Source organism: Canis lupus, chromosome 26, assembly GCF_011100685.1.
Source record: "Canis lupus familiaris isolate Mischka breed German Shepherd chromosome 26, alternate assembly UU_Cfam_GSD_1.0, whole genome shotgun sequence".
Lineage (NCBI taxonomy): Eukaryota > Metazoa > Chordata > Mammalia > Carnivora > Canidae > Canis > Canis lupus.
The window spans coordinates 6,213,786-6,240,398 of record NC_049247.1 but is presented as its reverse complement, the minus strand read 5'-3'; the positions used below and the strand labels follow the sequence as shown (position 1 = coordinate 6,240,398).

The window sequence follows — 26,613 nt, the reverse complement described above, 5'->3', positions numbered from 1 at the left end:
CGCGGCTCGCGTCAAGCCGCTCTTGCGTCACTCGGCTGCGCCGGAAGTCGGGGTGTGCAGGATCCGGGAGGAGCTTTTGACGGCTCGCTGCCTCTGCGTTGGGGGATCCTGGCCGCCATGGTGTCAGACGGTGAGGGGTGTGCGGGGAGGGACCCCCACCCCGGGACTGGGCAGGACCACCGAGCTGGAGCATTATTTGGGGGGCTGGGGCAACCTGTCTGGTCTTTAGAGGAGTAGCAGATGTGTTATTTTATTCAATAAATAGTTTTGAATGGTCTCCGGTGTGCCAGCGTTGTTGTATGCGCTGGGGAATACAGCAGAGACCATGGCAGTCAGGGCCTTCGTGGAGGCTGCAGTCCAGTGGGCGAGGCAGACAGTAGTTAAGTAAATAAGAATACTTTCGAAGGGTGACAAGAGCTGTGAAGACAATATACTGGGATGCTGCAGTACTGTCATTAGGGGATGACCAAGGAGGAGCTACGTTTAGATAAGAGTCCAGGTACTGAGAGTGAGTCTCCAGTGAGTGTGCAAAGGCGCTGTGGCGAGTTGAGTCGTTACATTACACTAAGAAATGGCGAACTTGAGGGTAGAAGAAGATGGAGAGACTTTCATTCATACATTAAACTACCAGCTATAGAGCCTGCTGTCTTTTTTTTTTTTTTTTTTTAAGATTTCATTTATTTGAGAGAGAGTGCGCGCACCCGTGAGCGGGGAGCGGGGGTGAGGGAGAGGGAGAAGCAGACTCCCTGCGGAGCAGGGAGACACATGCGCCGCTGGATCCCAGAACCCTGAGATCATGACTTGAGCTGAAGGCAGAGCTTAACCAACTGAGCCACCCAGGCATCTTGAGCCTGATTTTTAAAAAAATTTTCTTTATTAGATGTTGAGCAAGAGCGAGGATGAATATGAGCAGGGAGAGGGACAGAGGGAGAGGGAGAAACAGGCTCCCCACTGAGCAGGGAGCCCAATATGGGGCTGAATGTTAGGACCCTGAGATCATGACCTGAGCTGAAGGCAGATGCTTCACCAATTGAGCCAGCCAGGTGCCCCTAGCTTGATGTCTTAAAGAAAAAAGAGACCAGGGTGGTGGGAGTGAAGTGAGCTAAAGGAATGAGGTCAGAAGCTAGGCAGATGCATGGCCCTTGTGGGTGGTGAAAAAAGAGGTTGAACTTTAAGTGTAGTATGAAACCATTGTAGGGTCTTAAGCAAAGAATTGCATAATTTAATTAATTAATTAATTAATTTTAAAGAATTGCATAATTTTATTTTTTTATTTTATTTTTTTAAAGATTTATTTATTTTTTTACTTATGATAGACATAGAGAGAGAGAGAGAGAGGGAGGAGGGAGGAGCAGGCTCCATGCCGGGAGCCCGATGTGGGATTCGATCCCAGGACTCCAGGATCATGCCTTGGGCCAAAGGCAGGCGCCAAACCGCTGAGCCACCCAGGGATCCCCAGAATTGCATAATTTTAAAAGATCACTTTGGCTGCGGTGTGGATAAGGGAGCAAGAGTGGAAATAGGGAGATCACTTCTTTTTCAATACATACCACAGTCCTGAGAGAGGCAGGCCTGGCATGGGCCTTGTCTACAAATGATGGTGTAGAGACTCAAAGAAGGAAGTTGACCAGGCAGTCCGTGTGTGTGGGTACTCATCTCCCCTATTAGGCAATACTTTATTTTTTTCTCAGGCTTCTGGGCAGTAGCAAGGGCTGGCTGACCCTAGAGTTGTGGGGTGGAGCTCATGGAGAATAAGGCCAAAGGATTGTGGGCTTGTGGGTAGAGGAGTGAAAGACAGTTATTAAATGCTGCTTCTGTGTTAGGCATTTTTGTGTGTGTGATTTGCACTTTTTGTGTGTGTGTGTGTGTGTGATTTGCACTTGTTATTTCATCCCAGGATTCGCAAAAATCCTCTTTCTGTAATGAGGCCACAGTCTAGTGGACTAGTTTTAGCAGAGCTGGCAAGAGAGATCAGAAAGACAACTAACTGTAAAATGAGATGATTCATACTAAGAGGATCAGAAGTGGACAATGGGTTATTGAAAAGCCAGGGATCCCTGGGTGGCGCAGCGGTTTGGCGCCTCCTTTGGCCCAGGGCGCGATCCTGGAGACCCAGGATCGAATCCCACGTCGGGCTCCCGGTGCATGGAGCCTGCTTCTCCCTCTGCCTGTGTCTCTGCCTCTCTCTCTCTCTTTCTGTGACTATCATAAATAAATAAAAATTATAAATCTTGAAAAAAAAAAAAAAAAAAGAAAAGCCAGTCTTTATAGTCAAGTAGATCTGGCTCCATAGCAGGGAGTTTTGCCGCTTGCTAGCAAGCCATGTGACTTAGAGCAAGTTACTTTCATTTGAAAATAAGAATGCCATATTTGTGTCATCTAAGTTATCTAAGACAGTATCAATTATGAGATCTGTTTTTGTTTAGTGTGCCACTAAGAGACATGCTGCTAGTCTTAATTATAAGACACCATCCTGATTTCAGCAACTGATAAAGAGAGAGTCCCTGTCATAATTGATGAAAGATGACAGTAGTATTTCCATCAGTAGTTTGTTGTCAGCATGAAATGGGATTATAGGATTACATATGCTGATGCAGACAGCTATTCTCAGGTTGGGGAGCCAGGACCTGTTGGAAATCCTGGGGAGGATTTTTGGAAGAAAAAAAGTAGCATTGGTTTGGTGCTTTGTAGAGGACATAGGATTTGGATTTGAGAACAAATCTACGATGGAGTGGGGATTATCTGATGTAGGAGGTGGGACTGCAGGAAGGAAGGTGTGGGGGCAGGAAATACATTATTGCTTTTTGCTATTAAAGGAGCATTCTGGGTTTTTCTTAACAGCTGTGCTTATAGGTTCGTATATCTGTCACCTCAGTTAGAATTTAGACTCCTTGAGGGCTTGAACCCAGTATCCCCAGCTTCTAACACTGGTATTTAGCGTAAATGTTTGTTGAATGAATTAATGTGTTGTTAGCCTGTACAGTTGTGTCTAACTTTGGAGAGTAGTCTATTCCTTTTCACAGTAAAATCTTTACATAGCAATTGCTTTTCTCTCTTTGGTTTTCACCTTTTAAAAAGTGGTTCCTGATCACCATTGGCCTTGCTGCAAGGTGGTTTGATGGGCTTGAGGCTAGACTTATTCCTGTGTCTCCCTTCAGCCTCCTTGTGTCCCTAAAATTCTGCTGTTGAATATTAACTGGCTAGTCCGTGCATTCTGTCCTTGACTGCATTTAAAATGTGAATATTTGGGTGCATTTAATAGGTATTTTTTGAGCATCTACCTCATGCTGGGTGGTTGTACCAGGAGCAGAAGATAAGCAATGATAAGACAGACAAGATCCTCCCCCCGCCCCCCGCCCCCGCCCCGGAGCTTACATTCTAGTGCACGAAAGATGTGGTGGTACAGAAAGCAAGCAAGAGCCTGCTGAGGGCCCAGAGAGCTTTCAGTCATTAAAAGCACTTGGCCGGGATCCCTGGGTGGCGCAGTGGTTTGGCGCCTGCCTTTGGCCCAGGGCTTGATCCTGGAGATTCGGGATCGAATCCCACATCGGGCTCCCGGTGCATGGAGCCTGCTTCTCCCTCTGCCTATGTCTCTGCCTCTCTCTCTTTCTCTCTGTGTGACTATCATAAATAAATAAAAATTAAAAAAAAAAAAAAAAAAAGCACTTGGCCTTTGGTTAATTTCAGGATTATAGGATGGTAAACATCTAAAGGCATGCGGTGGTTCTTGCTGTGGTTATAATTTACAAATTGGGATGTTGGTTTGCCTATGGTTTCATGAGGTTAATGTTTTTATTTTTTGTTAATATTTTCAGAAGATGAATTGAATCTTTTAGTTATCGTCGTTGATACCAACCCAATTTGGTGGGGAAAGCAAGCCTTAAAGGAGTCTCAGGTAAGATTACTTGAGGAGGCCTTTGGATAATTCTGGTATAACTATGTTAATATTGCTTTTTAAAAAATCAGCTTCATTAAAGAAAATCAGCTTTATTAAGTTATATTTTATATACCATAAAATTCATCCATTGTAATGTACAGTTCATTGTTTTTTTAGTAAAAATCACAAAAAGATCGTGTAACCATTGCTGCAATTTCATTTTAGAGCATTTCTATCACCTCAGAAAGTTCCTTCCTGCCTGTTCAGTGTCACTGCTTCTACCCTCTAGTTGCAGGCTGTCACTGATGTTTTCTGCCTCTATATTGCCTTTTCTGGACATTTAATACATGCTACACAATATGTGATCCTTTAAAAAAAAAGTCTATTTTGAAATGTTTTATTTTGAAATAATTATAGACTCCCAGGAAATTGTAAAAAAAAAAAAAAAGGTAACAGAGGGGTTCCGTAGCCTTGTTCCAGCTTCTCCTAGTGGTAACATCTCATGTACCTAGATTATAATAGCAAAACCAGGAAATTGACATCAGTACACCCTTGAGACCTTATTCAGATCACAGAACTTTGCATGCATTTGGGTGTACATGTGGTGCTGTGCTGTCTTATCTTGTGTACAGATGTGTGTCACCACCACCACAGTCAAGATGGAGAACTGTCCCATCACAAGCAGGAGCTGTCTAGTGCTCCCTTTATAGTTGCTACACCTTTGTAGTCAGTCCCTGGTCCCTAAGTGGGGTAGACACTGATCTACTACTCTGTTCTCCAGGGCTTTAGTTCTGGTATGGAAATCTATCATATAGGTTTTTTGAGGTTGGCTTTTTTCACTCCACAGATTGGGTTATTCCCTGCATCCATGTTTGCCCTTTCTATTGCTGGGTGGTATTCCACAGTACGAGGTACCAGTTTGTTCTGTCACTTACTAAAGCTTTACATTTGGGCTGTGTTTTCAGTTGTTGACTATTACATAAAAAGCCACTCTGAGAATTTGTGTAGACGTTTTTGTGTGGATAGAAGTTTTCATTTCTGTGGGATAAACGTCCAGGATTGCAACTGCTACAACATACGGTGTAATCGTGTAAATGTGTGTTTGGTTTTATAAGAAACTGCTACACTCTTTTCTAGAATGGATTTATATTCCCACTAGCAAAGTGTGAGAGAGGGAGTTTCTCCCCACCCCAGCATTTGATGTTGGCACTTTTTTATACTAGCTGTTTTAATAGGTATGTAACAATCCATTATTTTGGTCTTGATTGCATTTCATCAATAGCTGGTGACATCACACAGCTTCTTCTAAGCTTGTTCACCATATAGATAAGCCTCCTGAGATCTCTTTTCATGTCACGTGTCCATTTTCTAGTTGGATTGTTGGGTCATGTTTAGCCATTGAGTTTTGAGATTTCTTTATGTATTCAAAATATAAGCCATTTGTCAGATAATCTTGCTTGCAAGTATTTTCTCCTCATCTTTTTTTTTTTTTTTAATTTATGATAGTCACACACAGAGAGAGAGAGGCAGAGACACAGGTAGAGGGAGAAGCAGGCTCCATGCACCGGGAGCCCGATGTGGGATTCGATCCTGGGTCTCCAGGATCGCGCCCCGGGCCAAAGGCAGGCGCCAAACCGCTGTGCCACCCAGGGATCCCTCTCCTAATCTTTAGCTTGTCTTTTCATCCTCTTCTGGTGATCTTTCACAGAGCAGAAAGTCTTTAATTTTGATCAAGTGTAGTCTCTTGATATTTAAAAAATATAGCTTGTGCTTTTGGTGCTGTAAGAATTCTCAACCTTGCTCTAGGTCGTAAAGATTTTTGCCATTGTCTTCTGTGAAAAGTTTTATATTTAAATCCACAATCCAAGGATCCCTGGCTGGCTTAGTAGAGTGTGCAACTCTTGATCTCAGGGTTGTGAGTTTGAGCCCCTGATGGGTGTAGAGGTTACTTAAAAATAAAATCTTAAGTAAACTCCACAATATGTTTTGAGTTAATTTTGTAAAAAAGATTTTATTTATTTATTTATTTATTTATTTATTTATTTATTTATTTATTTATTTAGAAAGAGAGAAAGAGAGCACACACACATGCTGGGGTAGGGGCAGAGAAAGATGGAGAGAGAGAGAGCCTTAAGCAGATTCCATGCTGAGTGTGGGACCCAAAAATGGTGCTTGATCTCACGACCCCAGCTGAAACCAAGTGTCAGTTGCTCAACCGACTGCACTACCCCGGTGCCCCCATTTCTTAAAATCTGTGAAATATAGATTGAGGTTCATTATTTTGCCTATGGATAATCCAGTTGCCCCAGCACCATTTTTGAAAAGTTTACTCTTTCTCCACTGAATGGTTTTCATATCCTTGTCAAAAATCACTTGGGTAGGGCAGCCCCGGTGGCTTAGTGGTTTAGCGCCGCCTTCCACCCAGGGCGTGATCCTGGAAACCTGGGATCCAGACCCGCGTTGGGCTCCCTGCATGGAGCCTGCTTCTCCCTCTGCCTGTTTCTCTCTCTCTCTCTCTCTCTAGTAAATAAATAAAAAAATCTTTTAAAAAAATCACTTGGATATACATGTGTGGGTTTATTTTTGGGTGCTCTTCCTAACGCATTGATCTATTTCTGTGTCTCTCCCTCCACCAATACCACAGAATCTCGTTTTTGATAGCTAGATAGTAAGTCTTGGGTTCCAGCAGGCTGATCTCTCCCACTTTATTCTTTTTCAAAATTGTTTTTTAAGTATTCTAGTTCTTTTGCCTTTCCATATAAATTTTAGAATGAGCCTGTTTATGTCTACAAAAGATCTTCCTGGAATCTTGATAGGAATTATGTTAAACCTGTTCGTCAGTTTGAGGTTATACTCTGCATAGCTCTACTATGTTAAATCTTCCAATTTACAAATATAGTACATATCTCTATTTTTTAGATCTTGATTTTTTTAAAAAGATTTATTTATTTATGATAGAGAGAGAGAGAGAGAGAGGCAGAGAGAGACACAGGCAGAGGGAGAAGCAGGCTCCATGCTGGGAGCCCAATGCGGGACTCGATCCCGGGACTCCAGGATCGCGCCCTGGGCCAAAGGCAGGCGTGAAACCGCTGAGCCACCCAGGGATCCCCTTAGATCTTGATTTTTTCATCAGCGTTTTATACGTTCTAGTTTGCTTAGAGTAGTTTGCTTAGAGACTTTTTTTTTTTTTTTAAAGTAGGCTTCAGGGGCACCTGGGTGGCTCAGTGGTTGAGTATCTACCTTGGGCTCAGGTCATGATCCTGGGGTCCTGGGATCGAGTCCCCCTTTGGGCTCTCCACAGGGAGCCTGCTTCTCCCTCTGCCTGCATCTCTGCCTCTCTCTCTCTCTGTCTCTCTCATGAATAAATAAATAAAATCTTAAAAAAAAAAATAAAGTAGGCTTCATGCCCAGTGTGGAGCCCAATGTGGAGTTTAAACTCATGACCCTGAGTTCAAGACCTGAGCTGAGATAAAGAGCTGGACGCTCAACTGACTGAGCCACCCAGGCACCCTGTTTAGATATATATATATATTTTTAAATCATGAATGGCTGTTAAATTTTATCACTTGCTCTTTCTGCATCAGTTAATGTTTTTCCTTCTTTAGCTTCAAAATGGTGGGTTATGTTGATTGCTTTTCAAATATTGAGTCAGCCTTGGATAAATCTCACTTGGTTTCAATTTGTTAAGATTGTTCAGGATTTTTTTTTTTATGTTCAGGAGAAGTACTGGCCTATAGTTTTTCTTTTTTGAACTGTGTTTGGCGGGTTTTGACATAAAAATGATACTGGCTTCATAAAATGAATTGGGAAGTGTTCAGTTTTCTGGAACAGATTATTTAGATTTGGATGTCCATTCTTTAAATGTTTGGTTCAGTTCTTTAGTGAAATCATCTGGGCCTGGAGTTTTCTTTTTGGGGAAGTTTTAAACTATAAATTAAACGTTTTTATTATTAGTTATTAAACCATTTGATATTTTCATATTGGGTGAGTTTTGGTTAGAGGTATTATTTGGTTTCATTTGATTCCACTTAACTGTAGTATTTTTGAGGTTCATCCGTGTTGTAAAATGTATTGGTGGTTCCTCTTGATTACTGAGTAGTATTTTATTGTGTGGATATACTTCTTGTTCATCTATTCATGATCATTTGGATTGTTGCCGCCTTTTGACTATTATGAATAATGCTGATCATTCTCAAACAAGTCTTTGTGTGGACATATGTTTGCCTTTCTCTTGAGTAGATGCCTGTGAGTTGAATTGCTGAGTCATGTGGTGGGTGTAAGTTTAACTTTAAGATGCTGCCAGCCTAAAAAGTGGGTACACCATTTTCCATTCCATTGAGCAGTGTGTGAGAGGTTCAGTGTCTCCACAGCCTTGCCAACACCTGTCTTTTTTATAATCGTTCTAGTAAGTAGGTAGTGCTATCTCACTGTGGTTTTAATTTGCATTTCTTTAATGACTATGGATGTAGTATATATCTCTTATGTATATAACATATGTTTATAAGGTGTCCCTTATATTTTCTTAGTTGAAATGCACATTCGGTTTTTATGCCCAACTTTTAAATTTGGTCATTAGTTGTCTAATTACTGAGTTACAAGAACTCTGTGTATCCTGGATACAGGTCTTTTTTCAAATATATGATTTACAAATATTTTCTCCTGGTCTCTGACTTTGGGGCTTGTCTTTTCATTTTCTTAGTGGCGTCTTTTTAAAAATCAGCTTTATTAAGGGGCTCCTCACCGGCTTAGTTGGTGGAGCATGCAACTCTTGAACTCAGGGTTGTGAGTGAAAGCTCCACATCAGGTATAGAGCCTACTTAAAACAACAACAAAAACAAAAAAGAAAAATCCAAGTTAAAATTAACTTTATTGAGATATAATTGGCATGCAGGGCATAGCATATACTTGAAGTGTTTGGTTTGATATGTTTTCATATATGTATACATTTGTGAAATAATCACCACAATCAAAATAATGAACGTATAAATCTGTCACTCCCAGAAGTTTCTTTATGTTCCTTTGTAATTTATCCTACCCATTTCTCTCTTCTTGTCCCCACCCCCAGGCAACTACTGATCTGTTTTGTCATTGTAATTTGCATTTTCTAGGTTTTTATATAAATGGAATCAAACAGTACATAGTGGGATTTCTTTTAGTCTGATTTCTTTACTCAGCATAATTATTTTCAGATTTCTCCGTCTTGTTACAGTAATTCATACCTTTTATTGCTGAATAGTATTCCACTTTACAGATAGAACAGCAGCATCACTGCAAATTACGTACTCTCCAAAAACACTCCTTTGCTTTTTAAAGATTTTATTTATTTATTCATGAAAGACCTAGAGAGAGAGAGAGGCAAAGACACCGGCAGAGGGAGAAACAGGCTCCATGCTGGGAGCCCAATGCGGGACTAGATCCTGGGACTCCAGGACCATGCCCCTGGCCAAAGGCAGGTGCTGAATGGCTGAGCCACCCAGGGATCCCCAAACACTGTTTTTCTTTTTAACTCTAATCAGTAATATATGAGAATTCCTTTTTTTTTTTTTTTGAATCCATACGAGATGCTCTCTTTCCTTATTTTATCTTTTGCCAATATCATGTACCATAAAAGTTACCTCAGTTTACTTTTTTGTGTTTTTGATAGTCCTTTGTATTTTTTACTTGGGGCATTGCCCATTTTCCTCTTTAGGTTTTTTGTTTTGTTTTGTTAACTGATTTGTGGACACTCTTTATATTAGAAAGTTAACCTTGGGGGATCCCTGGGTGGCTCAGTGGTTTGGTGCCTGCCTTTGGCCTGGGGTGCGATCCTGGAGTCCTGGGATCGAGTCCCACGTCAGGTTCCCGGCATGGAGCCTGCTTCTACCTCTGCCTGTGTCTCTGCCTCTCTCTCTCTCTCTCTCTATGTCTATCATAAATAAATAAATAAATAAATAAATAAATAAATAAATCTTAAAAAAAAAGAAAAGTTAACCTTTTGCCTGTCATATGTTGCAGTTATGTTTTCCCAGTTTGTAATTTGCCTTTTACTTTTGTTTATAGTCTTTTTTTTGCCATATAAAATTTTTGAAAGGTTTTACTTTTTTTTTTAATAAAGTGGAATTTATCAGTGTTTTATTTGCTGCTGAGAGTATTCTTTTCTTAAAGAGAAATGTGCTTTGAGACACCTGGGTGGCTCAGTGGTTGAACATCTGCCTTTGGCTCAGGGCGTGATCCCAGAGTCCAGGGATCAAGTCCCACATCAGGCTTCCTGCATGGAGCCTGCTTCTCCCTTTGTTTTTGTTTTTTTTTGTCCCTCTGTCTATGTCTCTGCCTCTCTCTCTCTGTGTCTCTCATGAATAAATAAATTAAAAGAATCTTAAAAAAAAAAAGGAACGTGCTTTATTCCAGGATTATAAAAATATCCACCTCCATTTTTTAGTAATACTAGCATTTGTCAGAATGTAAGCTCCACGAATGGAGGGATCTTTGCCTGACACATTACAGGAACTTAGCATACTTAGTGAGAGAATGAATTGAAAACTTTTACAGGGATAGCTGGGTTCCTCAGTGGTTATCTGCCTTCAGCTCAGGGTGTGATCCTGGCATCATGAGATTGAGTCCCGCATACGGCTCCCTGTTTAGTGGGGAGCCTGCTTCTTCCTCTGCCTATGTCTCTGCCTCTCTCTTTCATGAATAAATAAAATCTTAAAAAAAAAAGAAAGAAAACTTTTACAAACCACTAATGTAATCAGTAGGTATTTGTTATCTACTCTGTGCATAGTAATAGTTTGCTAGTAATTTTATCGCAGAATATGTGACGTGTTTGCTTTCCTTAAATGTTTGCAGAGAACATTCATGGAATAATGCACTCACCATAGAAATCATTTCATATAAGTAAAACTAGAAAACTAATTTTCAAATGTTTTTGCTTATGGCTTTGGAGGAGGGAGCTCCTGAGCAAAATTTTAGCAGTGAATAATGGTCTAAAATTTAAATGAAATCTTTATCATTTCAAGACCTGACCTAGTTACTTGGATAGCTACCTTACCTTTTCTAATGTTTTCTGTTTTTCAACAGTTTACTTTATCAAAATGCATAGATGCTGTGATGGTGCTGGGAAATTCTCATTTATTCATGAATCGTTCCAACAAACTTGCTGTGATAGCAAGTCACATTCAAGAAAGGTATGACCTGGGGTGTCTGGGGGGCTCAGTTGGTCCTGGGATCAAGCCCCATGTCGGGCTCTCTGCTCAGTGAGAAGCCTGCTTCTCCCTCTTCCTGTGCCCCTACCCTCCCTCCTGCTTATTACTCTCTCGGGCGCTCTCTTTTTCTCTCTCTCTCAAATAAATAAATCTTAAAAAAAAGGTATGACCATAGTGATTACCTATTCAGTGCTTAACATTTGTGAGGTTTGTATACCATTTGGCACGTACTATCCCTATTCTGTGTTGCAAAAAAATCTTTTGTAGCATTGAACAAGACCAATAGCATCAAGAATCAGTACATGTACGTTTTGATAGGATTGGCTGATAACCTACTAAATTTGCATCATGTGCACATTTAACTTACTTGGCTTTAACCACACCCACCCTCCAGGCAAAAAACAGGGAGAAATACCAAGGGAGGCAGGCAGCTCTTATCACTGTTCTGTGTGTGGGTCTGCCCTAGGGGGCAGGTGAAATGGGAGGTGTGATTCCACCTTCTCTCAGCCAGCCTTGAGCCCTGCATACAAGGGATAGTGGTTCTCTGCTCTGAGCGTGATTCTGGTGGTTACTGATAAGGGTTTTTCTTGTTAATTGGGTTTTAACCCAAGCCAACTACTACATCTGGTGCTGAACTGAAGAAATGGACCTTTAAAAAAAAAAAAAAAAAGATTTATTTATTTATTTATTCAGAGAGAGCGAGAGAGAGGCAGAGACACAGGCAGAGGGAGAAGCAGGCTCCATGCAGGGAGCCTGACGTGGGACTCGATCCGGGATCCCAGGATCACACCCCGGGCTTCAGGCGGTGCTAAACCGCTGCGCCACCGGGGCTGCTCGAAACGGACCTTTTCTAACACATGTGTAAACACTGGCTGTGTTTGAGTCTCTTCAGGGTGGGTACATAGGTGTGCAGCTACTCTGCAAATGTGACCATGTATATGATACATATTTTCACGATTAATTTTTACCATATTTACTTTTCATGTGTACGCTGGCCGTGGAATCCTATTCCCCACTTACAACACAGCTCTCCTATGTCTTGATTAAATATTATATCATGGTAGACATGACCCTTGTTTACCAATGTATTTCATATGAGGTCAGTGGATAGTTTTCAAATTTCTCATTTCTTAGGGCTGCTCTCTTTGGTGTGTTGAAAGAGCCCATAGGCCACCAAGGAAATGCTCCTGCTCCCATGATCACCATGCATTTTTCTCGGAGTTGAATGAAAAAGATGACACTGATTTGGTTAAGATATCAAAAGAAAAACTATACAAAGCAAAATGTTAGATTTTTAGAAAAATCTAATATGTGTTTTTATGGGATTCTTATAAAAATCATGAAGCACTGGGAGAATCTTTTCAGGAACCCTTAGAGCATATTTTTATTACTGGGGTAGATAAATATACCTTAAATAATACGCTAGTCATAAGTTAGAATTTGGTATGACTCTCTTCCCAGTTGGCATCTGAGAAAGTAGAATGAGAAACACTCTGAAGCATTTCAAGAGACTGGGACCTAGCACTTTATTTCCTCTCATTTCTGGGTTCATTAAAACATTCTCTGGTGGTAGACTCATGTTTGACAATTTGCTTGTTTTATGTACTTTGTTTTTAAAGATTTTATTTATTCATTCATGAGAGACCCAGAGAGAGAGAGAGAGAGGGAAAAGCAGGCTCCATGCAGGGAGCCCGACATGGGACTCGATCCGGGGACTATAGGATCACACCCTGGGCCAAAGGCAGGCGCTAAACTGCTGAGCCACCCAGGGATCCCCTATATACATTTTTAAAAAATGAAATTTATTGTAGGATCTTGTGAGTCAGAATTGGTGTGATGGTTTCTCTGCTGAATTTTGTCTGGATGTTGAGTGAGGACAGAATCCTGATATAATTCATTGTTTTCTCTCCCACTCTTTCAGTCGATTCTTATATCCTGGAAAGAATGGCAAACTTGGAGACTTTTTTGGAGATCCTGGCAACCCTTCTGAATTCAGCCCCTCAGGGAGCAAGGATGGGAAATATGAGCTATTCACAGCAGCGAATGAAGTTATTGTCGAAGAGATTAAAGATCTCATGATCAAGAGTAATGGTTTACTGTCCCCATTATTGTTATTTTACAATTGCAGTTGAATGTGGAGATCCTTGAGGCCTTAAGCCCAGAGATTTGGAGTTCTTGGGAATAGTTACTTGTGTTCTCTCTTTTCTTTTGTAAAATCATTTTCATCAGTACCTGTGCCTTGTTTGCCTGTCCTCACCAGCATTTCACCCTGTCTGCCAGCCTCTACTTCTTGAAACATACTCTTGGCATCTAAGACTATATCCTTTTGACTTGTTTTTCTTCTTTTTTGGACCATTCTTCCATTTCGGACTTTTCCTTCATCTTGTTCTGTAAAAAAATAGGTTTTTAAATTCTGCACATTATTTTCTTATTTTTTTCTTCCTCTGTGTGTTTTCACCCACTCTTGTCTTTAATTATCATTTCTATGATAATTAATCTTTGTCTCTAATCCAGCCTTTCTTTCCATAAATGTCTCTCCTAGGTGTCCCACAGTCTGGCTAACATGCCCCAGACTGGTTTCCTTAGCTCTCCTCCCAGTTATACTACCATTGGCACTCCCAGTTTCTGACATGCTCATTCACCTGCTTTTTCAAATTCAGAGCTTTCATTTTTGACTCCTTTCTGTTCACATTCAACATCTAATCAGCTACAGTATCCTATTAGTTTAACCTTAGAAGTACCTCCAAAATCTGACCCTTAATTATCCCATCTAACTCAACCCCAGCACCATTGGCATTTTAGGCTAGATAAGGGACTGTCCTGTGCTTTGGAGGATACTTAGCAGCATCCATGCCTAGACCCATTAGATGTCATAACATCTCTCATGGTGACAACCAAATATTCCCTGTAGGGCACAGTTGCCCAAGTGGAGAGCTGCTACTCTGGATCATTGTAACAGCTTCTGCCTACTGACTCCTGTCTGTACCCATTCAGGTCTTTCCTTAAGTCTTTCAGAGTTAAAATACAGAGCTGCTGTTTTGTGGCTTAAAGGCCATTATGGTTCCCTGTTGCTTGTAGGCTGTGGTTTTTAAACTGTAGCCTGTGTCAGAGTCACCTGGAAAGACAAAGCAACTCTGTAGAGACAAGAAGTAGGTTTGTAGTAGAGACAAGAAGCAACTCTGTAGAGACAAGACAGTGGTTTCCCAGGGCAGGGGAGGAGTGGGCCCAAGTGATCTTTTGGGGTAAAGGAAATGTTCTAAAACCGGGTTGTAGTAATCCTTTACAGCTCTCTAAATTTACTAAAAAAACCATTAAATTATTTACTTAAAAGGAGTGAACTTTATGATCTGTCAGTTGTCTCAATAAAGCTGGTAAAAATCATCTGGAGGGCTTGCTAAAACCAAACACTGTGTCCCACCCTGCAGTTTCTAATTTAGTGGTCTAAGGTGGTCCCAAGAATTAGTGTTTCTGTCAAGTTCCCAGGTGACGCTCCTACACCTGGTTCCAGAATCACACTTTGAGAACCATGGGCCTCCAGGGTAAAGTCCCATCTTCTTGTGGTGTTCAGATGTTTCCTGGTCTGACCTCACCCATGGGTGGAGGTATCAGTGTTCCTGGACCAACTATAGGCCCTGTTCACACCACATGTCAGTCTGGGCTCTCCACTGTCTCAAGCTGCTTGACTTTCTTCACTCAAGGCTTCGGACAAGTTGCTAGCTTTGTCCCTGCTGGCCACAGCCAGGGGGCTTTCTCTGGTCCCCTTTCCACCAGTGAGAGACAGAGGAGGTAGTGGGAAGGAGGGAAGAGAGGCTCAGAGTGGACGTGACCTTTTATACCACTTAGATCACTAGCAGACCTGAACCTTTCCAGATAACAGCAGGATATTATTAATTGCAGTAGAATATACATAACGTAGGGGGTGCCTGTCTCACTCAGTCAGCAGAGCACGTGACTCTTGATCTCAGGGTTGTGAGTTCAAGCCTCACATTGGGTGTAGAGATTACTTAAAAATAAAATCTTAAAAAAATATACATAAAATTTACCATTCAAGCATTTTAAGGTGTACAATGTAATGGTGTTAAGTAGATTCACACTGTATACAGACGTCACCATTATCCCTTTCCAGATATTCCAAACTGAAATTTTGTACCCCCTTATCCCCTAACCACAGGATATATTAAATTGAGAAAATGTTGAAAATTGCTTATTTAGGCCTTACTGAGAACAGATTGCTATCTATGTTTGTAAACCTGGTTTGGAAATGTCAACTGATTTTATTTTGAAGAAGAATGCTTTGAAGATGATTTTAGTTCAAGAAAGCACCTAAAAATTCTCTTTAATTTTTTTTTTTTTTTAATTTGCAGGTGACATAAAGGGTCAACATACAGAAACTCTGCTGGCAGGATCCCTTGCCAAAGCTCTTTGCTGTATCCTTGGTGTCCTAGTCATTCAGAAGGTGTCTTCTGTATTAAACATATCTTTTGGGATGCCTGGGTGGCTCGGGTTGAACGTTTGCCTTCTGCTCAGGGCGTGATCCTGGAATCTGGATTGAGTGCTTCTCTTTCTGCCTGTGTCTCTGGCTCTCTCTCTGTGTCTCTCATGAATAAATAAATAAACATATCTTTTTTTTTTTTTTTAAAGATTTTATTTATTTATACATGAGAGACAGATAGAGCCAGAGACACAGGCAGGAGGAGGAGAAGCAGGCTCCGGGAGCCCAATGCAGGACTCATCTTGGGACTCTGGGATCACGCCCTGAGCCAAAGGCAGATGCTCAACCACTTAGCCACCCAGGCATCCCATATTAAACATATCTTAACTTGTGATATTTTTTAGAACCTTGGGCATCCATATTAATGAAAGGCATGAGTATTCTAAAGTGGTGGGTAATCAAAAAATAGTTTATCTTGCTATGGAATGTTTTTAAAATAGGGTGTAAAAACTTGAAATGTAAAGAAAAAACTAGTTTTTCTAGTATGTCCTTCTCACAACAAATTCCTCAGGATGTATCTTATTGGATAAATTGGGGAGGTGTGTTAGTTTCTTCCACCTTCCTTATGTTAAAAGCAATGTATTTGGTTTTAAAGCCATTGACTGATCCTGAAGGATAATAAGTGAGTGGTTTCTCCACAGGCCCACAGGTTATTTGCACTTAGCATAGAGTGAACAGCACCGTCCTGAGCATGTTGATGTTGTCTGTTTGTGTGTTCTCCCAGTCTTGTGTGACTTAATTTCTTTGTTTTGGAAAGATTTGATTGATTCTTGTGTCCTAGATGTTGGGGATGCCTGGTCCTCTGTGTGTGGTTTTCACATTTGTTATCTGGCTTATTGATTTACTTGTGGTCCCAGTTTTCAAATATAGGATGTGGTGGATAGACACAGAAGGATAAATCATGGTAATTTTAATTTTCTGGGACACAGATCATGTTTCAGTCAGGTTACAAAGCTCAGTTGATTTCAGTTGGTAATTGGAAACCCCCAGTCACTCTTGTGTGTTTATCATGGGAAATAGAACATTTCTTTTTTCAGCTAGGTGGATGGTGGATGTATTTAAAATTTGAGGTTACTTTTCTGTTTACTGTAAATATTTATGAAATTAAATAATAATTTAAAATTCCTTAATGCTAAAATAATTAGACATTCATAGAATGAACAAAGAGGTTAAAGGTAAGAAGCCTGTGGTTTTTTTTGTGAGATCTGGAATCCTCATTTTACTGCTATAATTTTGATGGACTATTTAAAAAATTTGGTTAGAAAACCTTATGTTTAATAAGATTCAATTAAGTTATAATCTGTTTTTATCTCTTTACAGATAATCAGGAAATGAAATCAAGGATTTTGGTAAGATTAAAAAATCAGTAGTATGTTTATATACCAACTATAGTCAATTAGAAAGCATAATGGAAGTAAGGCCCATTTATAATAAATATGAGTATTCAGAATAAATTAATAAGCAATGTACAAAAGCAATGTCCTCTATAGGAGAATTGAATGAATGGAGAGCTGTATTTTATGTCAGTTTTTCCGAAGTTAAGCTAAATTCCATGCAATCTCAGAATTTTTTTAAAGATTTTGTTTATTTAGAGAGAGTGCATGGAAGTGGTGGGGATGGTGGGCAGAGGAAGAGGGAATCTATAGCAGACTGCTTGCCATGTGCAGAACTCGATGCAGGGGCTTGATCCGTGACCCTGAGATCATGACTTGAGCCAAAATCAAGAGTCAAATGCTCAACCAACCTAGCCACCTAGGCACCTCTGCTATCTCAAAATATTAATAAGGTTTTTTTTTTTTTCCTGGCAGAGTTGGGGGCTTTAAGAAATTCAACAGTAAGGAGCACTTGGCTGACTCAGTTGGTAGAGTGTGCGACTCTTAATCTAGGGGTTATAAGTTCGAGCCTCATGTTGGGTGAGGAGATTACTTAAAAATAAAACCTTAAAAAAAATTCAACAGTTTATTTGGAAGAATAAACCAATGAGAATAGCCAGGTGCTTTCTTTCTTTTTCTTTTTTTTAAATTTCATTTATTTATTCATGAGAGATAGAGAGAGGCAGAGACACAGGCAGAGGGAGAAGCAGGCTCCATGCAGGGAGCCCGACGTGGGACTCAATCCCGGGTCTCCAGGACCACGACCTGGACTGAAGCCAGCGCTAAACTGCTGAGCCACCCGACCTACCAGCCAGGTGCTTTCTGAAAGAGAATAATAAGCAGGAACTTGCTCTGTTAGGCTTTAAAACACATTACAGAGCTACAGTAACTGTGGTTCTGGTGCAGTAGTAGGTGCAGAGTAAATGGGAAAGACTAGACTCCAGAAATAAAATCAGGCCCACAGAGGAGTTTGATTTGTGCTTAAGTTAGTGGGAAGAAAATGAATTATTCAGTTAAAGGTGCTAGGCCAATTAGTTGGGCATTTGGGGGAAAACAAAGCTAGATCTCATTGCTCACACGTAATTAATTCTAGTAAAGGTCAAACATCACTGTAAAAATTCAAGTTAAAAAGTGCTGGAAGAAAATAGCTGTTTAGGTTAGGGAGGACCTTGCTAAGCATGATGTGAAGCTTAAGACCTCAAGAAAATCAAACCCGGATCCCTGGGTGGCGCAGCAGTTTAGTGCCTGCCTTTGGCCCAGGGCGCGATCCTGGAGACCCGGGATCGAATCCCACGTCGGGCTCCCGGTGCATGGAGCCTGCTTCTCCCTCTGCCTGTGTCTCTGTCTCTCTCTCTCCCTCTCTCTCTCTCTCTCTGTGTGTGACTATCATAAATAAATAAAAATTTAAAAAAAAAAAAAAAAAAAAAAAAAAAAAAGAAAATCAAACCCCCCAAAACAAAGATGAAAAACTATTAGAAGTATTTTCTGCATAGCTACCTGATAGAGTATTAATGTAATAATCATAGAATGAAAAAGAAGGGGCCTGGGTGGCTCAGTTGGTTAAGCTGCTGCCTTCAGCTCAGGTCATGATCCCTGGGTCCTGGGATGGATCCCCACATCAGGCTCCCTGTAGGTCCTGGTTTTCCCTCTCCCTCTGTGTGCTGCTTTCCCTGCCTGTGCTCTCTCTCATTCTCTCTGTCAAATAAAGTCTTTTTTAAAAAATGAAAAAACTCAATTAAATTTTATTTTTTATCTTATTTATTTCTTTAAGCAGGCTCCATGCTGGCTGTGGAGCCCAACTTGAGGCTTGAACTCATAACCCAGAGATCACAACCTGAGTTGAGATTAAGAGTCGGAAGGGCCACCTGGGTGGCCCAGTGGCTAAGCGTCTGCTTTTGGCTTGGGGTGTGGTTTTGGGGTTTTGGGATTGAGTCCAGCATTGGGCTCCCCGCAGGGAGCCAGCTTCTCCCTCTGCCTGTGTCTCTGCTTCTCTCTCTGTGTCTCTCATGAATAAATAAATTAAAAAAAAAAAAAGTTAGATGCCTAACTAATAACTGAGCCACCCAGGCACCACCTCCCTTATCAACTAAATTTTAAAGGTTAAGGTTTACTTTAAAGAACTAGGTAGAAAACATAAGCAGTCTGCAAAAGAAGAAATGCAAATGGCCAGTTACCATTTGAAAATACATGCAGCCTTACTAGTAAGCAAAGAAATAGAAACATCCAGTAACAGGTTTTTCATTGTTTGTTTCTTGCTCAGTACAAATAGGCAGTTCCCGGGGTTGACGGCAGTGTGGGGGATTGATTATTTTCTTGCATTGCCAAAGAGAGGATACAACTTTTTTGGAGGAAAGTTTGGCAAGCTCTATCAGGATTAAAGGTGCATATATATATATATATTTAAAGGTGCATATATTTAGCAATTTCCCGGATTATTTTAAGAGCTAGTCAGAGAGTTGTGTAAAGCATATATGAGGGTGTTCACCAGAGCATTGTCTAAAACGAGATTGGAAGCTGCTTCAGTGTCCTCTATAGATTATTGGTTAAGTAGTGGAATCTATGAAGTTAACACAAAGGACGATGTATATCCAAATTCATTGATAAAAGATTTCTGCCCCCAGATATTGTGGAACCAAAAAGCAGGTTGCAGGGATGCCTGGCTGGCTCAGTGGGTAGAGCATGTGACTCTTGATCTCCAGGTTGTGAGTTCAAGCCCCATGTTGGATGCAGAGTTAACTTTAAAAAAAAAAAAAAAGCAGGTTGCAGAGCACTAGGTAATCATCCTGGGATGTGTGTGTGCCCGCATAGGTGCTGTCTAGAACTGTTAACAGGGACTATCTCTTGGAGGGTAGGATCTGGGGGAGGTTCTTACAGTCATCTTTATGCTGTAGGTATTATTTAATAATGGTAATTAGGCAGGCAGATTAGGAAGGCTGCATTGGTTGTGTTTGCAGTGATGACATGTGCATGAGAAGTCGGATGTGTCTGTGAGGTTTTCATGTGGATATGATTTTTAGGTGATTAAGGCTGCGGAAGACAGTGCACTGCAGTATATGAATTTCATGAATGTCATCTTTGCAGCACAGAAGCAGGTGAATTGGAAGCATCTTTTTTTTTTTTTTTCAGTCTTAAATTCCAGCATAGTTAACATACAGTGTCATATTAGTTTTAGGTGTGCAATATCGTGATTCAACACTTTCATACATCACCCAGTGCTAATCACAATTGTGCTCATTACTCCCCATCGCCCATTTCTCCCATCCCCTGACCCCTTCCCCTCTGGTGACTTTAGTGTGTTCTCTGTAGTTAAGTGTCTGTTTTTTGGGTTGCCCTCCTGCCTTGGAAGCATTCTTTTTAGAGAATATTTGTTTCATAATGAATTTTATTTTTATAATAACCTACATACAGAGGTATTTTGACTAAATGGCCTTATCAGTAGATGAGGAATCTGGGATTCATATTTTGTATGAGTCATTTCTCTGTTTTGGGTCCTGGACCCCATGAATCTTATGGGTCCCCCAGAAAAAGGTACACTGAAACACAGTTTTGCATATAGTTCCATGGTATTTGTGTAACCCTGTTTAGCCCATCCTAGGACCTCAAGCTGAGAATCCCTAGTTTATATATAGTTTGTTGCATACCTTGCCTCAATTCCTCTCTCTATCTCTTTGCTTTATGGAGTTCCTATCAAGATTTGATATTTTTACTTCATAAATAATTGAATGAATTTACACTAATTCAAATGAATTTTCACTAATACATTTTCTTTGATATGTTAAAAAAAACTTTTTAAAAACTTCATTCTTAACCCAGAATATTGCCATATCATATTATGCCTAATATTCTCTCTGTTGGACTGGCAGCATAATGTAGTGATAGCACTGTCTCGTTCCCAGCTCTGTGACCATGGCCTGGCCAAGGCCTGGGGGCTTCAGCTGTAAAATACAGATTGAATATCTACCTTGTAGAGTTTAATCTGCATATCAAATAAGTCATTATAAGAATAGTCTAAAAAAAAAGTCTAACCCATAGTAGGTTCCCAGAGTAAGACACTCATTATTTCTATTTTTCCTGTAATGTTTTCGGAATGTTCATTTCAGAATATTTTGATTGATGCCTGTGTTTTAGACTCGGATTCAGGACTCCTCCAGCAGGTACGTGTTCAATGGAAGTGTGGTTTTGGTCAGGGGTGCATGGTGTATTCTCTTAACTAAATGCTTTTCACCAGCCTTCATACATGTTTAGGGATTAGCCTGTATGATGCTATCACTCAGAGCACTAACATCTCTCTTGTTCTTATTTCTTTATTGAAGTACAGTTGACACACAATGTCATTAGTTTCAGGTGCAAAACTCTCTGGTTCCTTTAAAATTTTCATTTATATTTTATATAGTGATTGATTCTGTAAAAGTGATTCACATATTGAAATGAATTCAAGCAACACAAGAAAGTATTTTTTAAAGGGGTAAAAAAAATCCCTTCAAATCCTATCATCTTAAAATTACCATTGCTAATATTAGGTGAACAGCACGACAGATCTCTTGGTATAAGTATGGATGGAAGAATGAATTGCTAAGCAGAGAATTTTATAAAGATTGGATCACATCTCAGATCTGTGCTGTCCTGACCTATATGATAGTTATATGGCTGTTGAGCTCTTGAATTGAGATGTGCTGTTAAGTGTAAAATACACACTGAATTTCAAAGACTTAGCATGAAGAACAGAATGTAAAATAAAGATTTTTATATTGATTACATGTTAAGATGATAATTCTTTGGATATGCCCAGTTAAATAAAATGTTATTAAAATTAATTTTATCTGGGGAGCCTATGGCTTAGTTGGTTGAGTGTCTGTCTGCCTTTGGCTCAGGTCATGATCTCAGTGTCCTGAAATTGAGCCCAAATAGGGCTTTCTGCTCAGTAGGGTATCTCCTTCTCCTCCTCACTCTCCCTCTCTGTGCCCTTTTTCTCTTTCTCTCTCCCACTCAAATAAATAAAATCTTAAAAAAAATAAAATAAAATTAATTATATCTGCTTTTTTTGGCTAGAAAAATTTAAGTTTTGCATGTTGCCCACATTATGCTTCTGTTGGACAGCACTATTAGATATTGCTTTGCATTCAAATGTATGAAACTGAAATTTAATTTAACCAAATAAAGGGAATAAAGAAACAAATAAGACAAGAAATTGCCAAACTTTTGATAAATGTTTTTTTCAACCACAAGAAATATTATTTGCTAAAAGATCAGTTAAAAGTATGAAACTCGAAAATGATGAGTGTAGGTTACTCCTGAGGACATGGAGAGTGGCAAGGGGAGATTACGATTAGAACGTATAACAGCATCAGAGGTTCCAAATTGTCCTGTTTCTTAAGCTTGATGGTAGGTACGTGATGTGTGTTTTATTTAAACCCTATTTACAGGGACACCTGGGTGGCTCAGTGGTTGAGCATCTGCCTTTGGCTTAGGCCATGATCCCAGGGTCCTGGGATCGAGTCCTGCATCAGGCTCCCCATAGGAGCCTGCTTCTCCCTCTGCCTTTGTCTCTGCTTCTCTCTTTCTGTCACTCAAATAAATAAAATCTTAAAAAAATCATAGGTACATGTTATGTATATGTACTCTTGCACATATGGTTACATTTCAGAATTAAAAAATTGAAAAGGTTGAATAGATTTTTTAACTATGTTTCAGTCTATATAGTGTCTGCTAACTCCTAGAAGATCTTGCCTGTGCCGTGAGTTTAAATACCTCCTCTGCTTTCCCGACCCTCATGTTTCTGTGTCTGGACCAGATGCAGGCTCTCTGCATTCCAGACTTGCATAATCTCCTGCTCATGCACATTTCCTCTTGGACATCCAGCGGCATCTCACTTAACATGCCTGAAACAGAACTCCACACTACCTCCAGGGGCCTCCCCATCTCAGCAAGTAGCAGCACAATTCATCAGCCCCTCAAGCCAAAATACTGACTCTACCTTGTTTCTTCTCTTCCTCTCCTTTCCATCCCATTAGCAAATCCTCTTCACTTGATCTTTGAAATAGTCCCTGATTCCCACTGTATGACTTCCTCCTTCATTGCTACCACTCAAATGGAAGACCGTAGTATTTGTTAACTGGTCTCTGTTTCTACACTTACCTTGCCCACCAAAGTTTGTTCTTAACATGATAGAATGAAGCTTTCAAAATCGAATCAGATCTTGTCACTCACTTGCTTACAACCCTCCCATTGCATGCCCTCGCACATAGACTAAAACCTGTTCAACCATGGCTGTTCTTACTCCCTGCACAATATCATTTCTGGGTATCTCTTTGTCCCTGTGGAATCTCAGTCTTTACTCCAGGCACATTGGGCTCCTTGCTGTTGCTTTAAAACTACAGGCCTGCTGCAGCCTGAAGGTTTCTGCATTTGCTCTTCCCTCTGTTTCTAAGGCTTTTCATTAAATATTTGCTGGCGTACCTGCTGCCCTCATTTGGGTCTCTGCTTCTGTGTCACCTCCTCAGAGAAGCCTTCCCTGACCATCCAGTGTCACTCCTTGTCTCTTTACCCAACTTCATTTTTCTTCATGGAAGCGATCATAACCTGTGACATTATTTCTGCATTTACTTAACTGATTGGCTCTTGTCTTCTCCCCCATTTGCACTCAACTGTCCATTAGGGGGTGAATGGGGTTAAATTGTGGTATAACTATACAGTAGAATATTATTGGTCTTAGTACTGATCTGTGCCATGATGTGGATGAACCTTGAAAACATGATGCTAAGGGAAAATTGTACAAGTTGCTTTATATGAAATGTCCAGAATAGGCAAATCCATAGAGATGGAAAGTGGATCACTGGTAGCCTTGGGGTCGGGGGTTGGGAGTAACTGCTGATAGGTATGGGATTTCTTTTATTTTTTTTAAGATTTTATTTTTTTAATTTATTCATGAGAGAGAGAGAGAGAGAGAGAGAGAGAGAGAGAGGCAGAGACACAGGCAGAGGGAGAAGCAGGCTCCATGCAGGGAGCCTGACGAGGGACTTGATCCTGGGTCTCCAGGATCAGGCCCTGGGCTGAAGGTGGCGCTAAACCGCTGAGCCACCCAGGGATCCCCAGGTATGGGATTTCTTTTTCGGGTGAGGAACTAGAGAGTGGAGACAGTTGCACATCTCTGAAGACAGTAAAAAGTAGTGAAGCACATACTTCAAAGGGTAAGTTTTATGGCCTGAGAATTACCTCAAAGCTTTTGTTAAAAAAATATAATGGAAATGAGTAAACATGGCCAGAATAAAAATGTCATCAGTAGCAAACACACAGAAGGGGCATGTACTGTGCTACACTAAAGGCTTTAAATGGTCAAGGAGTGTGGTGACCTGGGGGGAAAAGGAGATAGTTGAACACCTTGAGAGGTAGGACGTTTCTGGTCCTCGCACTCTGGGTTAACATGCCCTTTGGTTGGCCCTGTCCTATCCTCCTCTTCTTTGGAGACCTGAAGGCTTGCTGGTGAGAATTCTATACCTCTAGGAAAGCTAAACACGTGCTGGTTTGGCAGAGAGCCCTCTGAATGTCTTGTAGGCCTGTGACATCACGGGGGGACTATATTTGAAGGTGCCTCAGATGCCCTCCCTTCTGCAGTATTTACTGGTAAGGAAACATCCGCAGTACCCTAACGCCTTGAGCCTGAGTGAGCCCGATTTCCTGGGGAGTATAGGGGAGCACGATGACTGATGCTAGTAAGTGGGAGGAGGGGGAAATGGGGGGTCCAGGGATTTTGAACATGGAAGGGCACACTTGGGATAGTCTTTGAAAGCAGCAATGTGCAGACTATTATAAGACTTCACAGAATAGCGGCTGCATGTCGAAGTGCTCAGTGACTGTTGAATGAATAAAAAAGCATTTCTTGATAAACATTTAAGGAAAATCCTGATTTATTATTCTTCTTAGTATTCATTGGCTAATATGATATCTGTGTCCTAACTTCTAGTTATTTTTCCCCATGGTTTAAATAAAATTTCCTTGCCTCCCCCCCTTTATTTACAGTGGGTTTTTCTTCCTGATCAAGATCAAAGATCTCAGCTAATCCTCCCACCCCCAATTCATGTGGACTACCGGGCTGCCTGCTTCTGTCATCGAAATCTTATTGAAATTGGCTATGTCTGTTCTGTGTGCTTGTCAAGTAAGTTGGAAGTACAGAGTTTTCTGTGTTGGGGGTGGAGGTGGCAGAAAATAAGTCAACTGTGTGGTTTTTCTTTTCATCATTCTGTGTGTTTTGTTTTTCAAATCTATAGTATTCTGCAACTTCAGTCCCATCTGCACAACGTGCGAGTAAGTATCCCTGAGGCGGTGTGGCTGGCTTGTGTGGGAGAGATTCAGGGCTCTGAAAGGTGTGTTCCTTTCTGTGTTGTTACAGGACAGCCTTTAAGATTTCTCTGCCTCCGGTGCTCAAGGCCAAGAAAAAGAAACTGAAAGTGTCCGTGTGATCATAAGATTCCTGCGCCCCTAGAGCCTATTACTAGGAATTGTGTGGTGGGATCTGTGTTTGGAGGCCCTGAAAAAATACAGTGCATATGAAATAATTTTGAATGAAGTTTCTTACAGAAAAGATTTCTAGACCATTATCCTCATGCTGTGCTTTTGGGGCACTGTGTTATTTGAGGGAATCAATCTATGCAATCTTTTCAGACTGGTTTTTGCCCACAGAAGAAGAAAGCACAAATTAGTGAGATTTTTTTTTTTTTTTAATAATGGGGTGATCATTTGTCAGCTTGGCCTGCCTGATTACCGGCTTTAGACTCTTACCCGTCTCTGTTGGGTTCTGCCTGTGAAATGTATGACCAGTGAAATTTGAGCGCAGTTTTGGAAAAAGCAAACAAGCGACCATGCAGTAACAGCATTAACCAAGACAGACCATCTTCCTTGAACCAACAACTGAATTTGACAATAGTCATGTCAATAAAATCTGTATTGTCTAAGTTGAGATTTGGCTTCATAGACTAGCAGGTAGTTTTGCTTTTGCCTGACATCACTGATATCCCATGTGTGTCTGGACACAGTCATCCACTTATTAACTGTTTGTCAATCAGTACAAAGTCTGATGTTAAGCGAGGGAGGAGGGGGGTGCAGTACTCTGGCAGCAACTTTTTCTTCAGAGATAGTTGTGTGAAGAGCTTATACGTGAAAGCCAGTGTCTGGGTTTGGAGGGGGAATTTCTTGGTGGAGAATTGATTCTTTATAGTTCAGTGTTGTCCCCCAGATAGAGTTCTCTCCTTTTGTAATGAGGGGGAAAAAAGCATTAATGTTGGAGAACTATTCTCTAGAAGCTTTGGATTTACTACTGACAAGTGCTATAGGTTGAAAAGAAAAATTATTTGTAATTTGAACAAGAAAAAACTTATTTTTGTATGTAACTTTGAAAATATTAGAAGTCTTTTTAAATTCCAGTACAGTGTATGGAGGGTTTTCAGGAATGGTGGCTGGTTTGGTTTGTTTTTAAACGTATATTGATAAAAACAAACATTCGTATATTGACAAAAATCCATTTGTGTCCACAACCTTGTATGTAAATAAGATTTTAATTTTCTCTTTATACCGTCTCAGAAGCTGAGTCTCATTTAAATAATTTGTTATTTGGCTAGATGATTTCAGGTAGATTTTGTACTTTGTGGATTTATAATTTTGTTAAATACACACAGGTTTTGGTGGTCACTTGGGAAA

The 26,613-nt window shown here is 40.5% G+C and overlaps 1 protein-coding gene across 3 annotated transcripts; it reads left to right on the top strand.

The window, feature by feature from the left end:
• Positions 1–10: 10 nt before the first annotated feature.
• On the top strand, positions 11–26,613 carry GTF2H3 (general transcription factor IIH subunit 3). 3 transcript variants are annotated; one of them, XM_038574815.1, is made up of 13 exons: positions 12–130; positions 3,816–3,895; positions 10,934–11,040; positions 12,980–13,143; positions 15,423–15,485; positions 16,696–16,725; positions 16,871–16,899; positions 19,941–20,015; positions 21,024–21,077; positions 24,475–24,543; positions 24,940–25,075; positions 25,188–25,224; positions 25,310–26,613. In XM_038574815.1, the coding sequence occupies exons 1-13, from the start codon at positions 118–120 to the stop codon at positions 25,377–25,379; spliced, it is 927 nt and encodes a 308-aa protein (XP_038430743.1). In that variant the 5' UTR covers positions 12–117; the 3' UTR covers positions 25,380–26,613. The 3 variants fall into 3 exon arrangements, with proteins under 3 accessions (XP_038430744.1, XP_038430745.1, XP_038430743.1); XM_038574816.1 differs by lacking the exon at positions 24,475–24,543 and having other exon boundaries at positions 11–130; XM_038574817.1 differs by lacking the exons at positions 19,941–20,015; positions 21,024–21,077 and having other exon boundaries at positions 11–130.